Source organism: Octopus bimaculoides, chromosome 6 (genome assembly GCF_001194135.2).
Source record: "Octopus bimaculoides isolate UCB-OBI-ISO-001 chromosome 6, ASM119413v2, whole genome shotgun sequence".
NCBI classification, from domain to species: Eukaryota; Metazoa; Mollusca; class Cephalopoda; order Octopoda; family Octopodidae; genus Octopus; species Octopus bimaculoides.
Window position 1 is genome coordinate 70,729,179 of NC_068986.1, and position 811 is coordinate 70,729,989.

Here is an 811-nt window from a genome sequence, read left to right on the forward strand (position 1 = left end):
AAATGTAGGATTAAATCAAGTATAACATAATTGCTTAAATATCTCCAAAAGCAAAAACGCTACAGTTCTAGATTTATTTAAGCAAAGAGCAAGTATTGTTAATACTCAGAAACAAGTTTTAAATAACTAATTATAGATGTACACATTAAAGTAAAGTCACGGAAGTAAGAGTAGGTAAAATGTGTCTGCCCCAGCCATTAGTCAACTGATATGACGTCACAGTATGGCCTTATTCCGATAACTTTATAAGACTCGTGCTGCTACCCCTCTGACAATTTCTTTGTGCGTAGGCAATTTGCACTCATGTAGCTCGATGTCGAGAAGTGTGTAAAAAGTTTTTTTCTTTATAATTTGTACAAAAAAAAGAAAAAAAGAAAGAAAAAGAAAAAGGTCAAACGTACATCGCCTTTCTGTTATTGATTTATAACATCACAATTTTTGTAAATAGCAAGTTTTAAGTCTTTTAATTAACGACCAATATGACTATATCCTTTAGTAAATGCATAATTCCGACTGTGATTTTACTTGTGTCGATACTATTATGCTGTCATAGTATCGACAACCTAGAGGATTGTACGTGTGAAGAGAAAACCCAGTGTCAGCGCGTACCAGATGGAGTTCATCTGAAACACGAAGGAAAGGAGGCTAGTACTTAATCATTTAATTTCCTTTTCTTATTTATTATATTCATTTACTCTGAATCAGTTTATACCATTGGATGAATTACATGGAGTGTTAAGCTATCATTATTTATGTTATTTTGATAAACTTTTTTTCTGAGGAATGCTATCCTACCCAACGCTATATCATA

The 811-nt window shown here is 32.3% G+C and overlaps 1 protein-coding gene across 1 annotated transcript in view; it reads left to right on the forward strand.

Moving 5' to 3' along the window:
- The first annotated feature begins 221 nt into the window (after positions 1–221).
- The window catches only part of LOC106878787 (di-N-acetylchitobiase), a 67,744-nt gene continuing 67,154 nt past the window's right edge, over positions 222–811 (forward strand). The window contains exon 1 of the mRNA XM_052968856.1: positions 222–644. Within this exon, the coding sequence (XP_052824816.1) occupies positions 480–644 (165 nt within the window). The 5' untranslated portion in view covers positions 222–479. The remainder of the gene's footprint in view (positions 645–811) is intronic.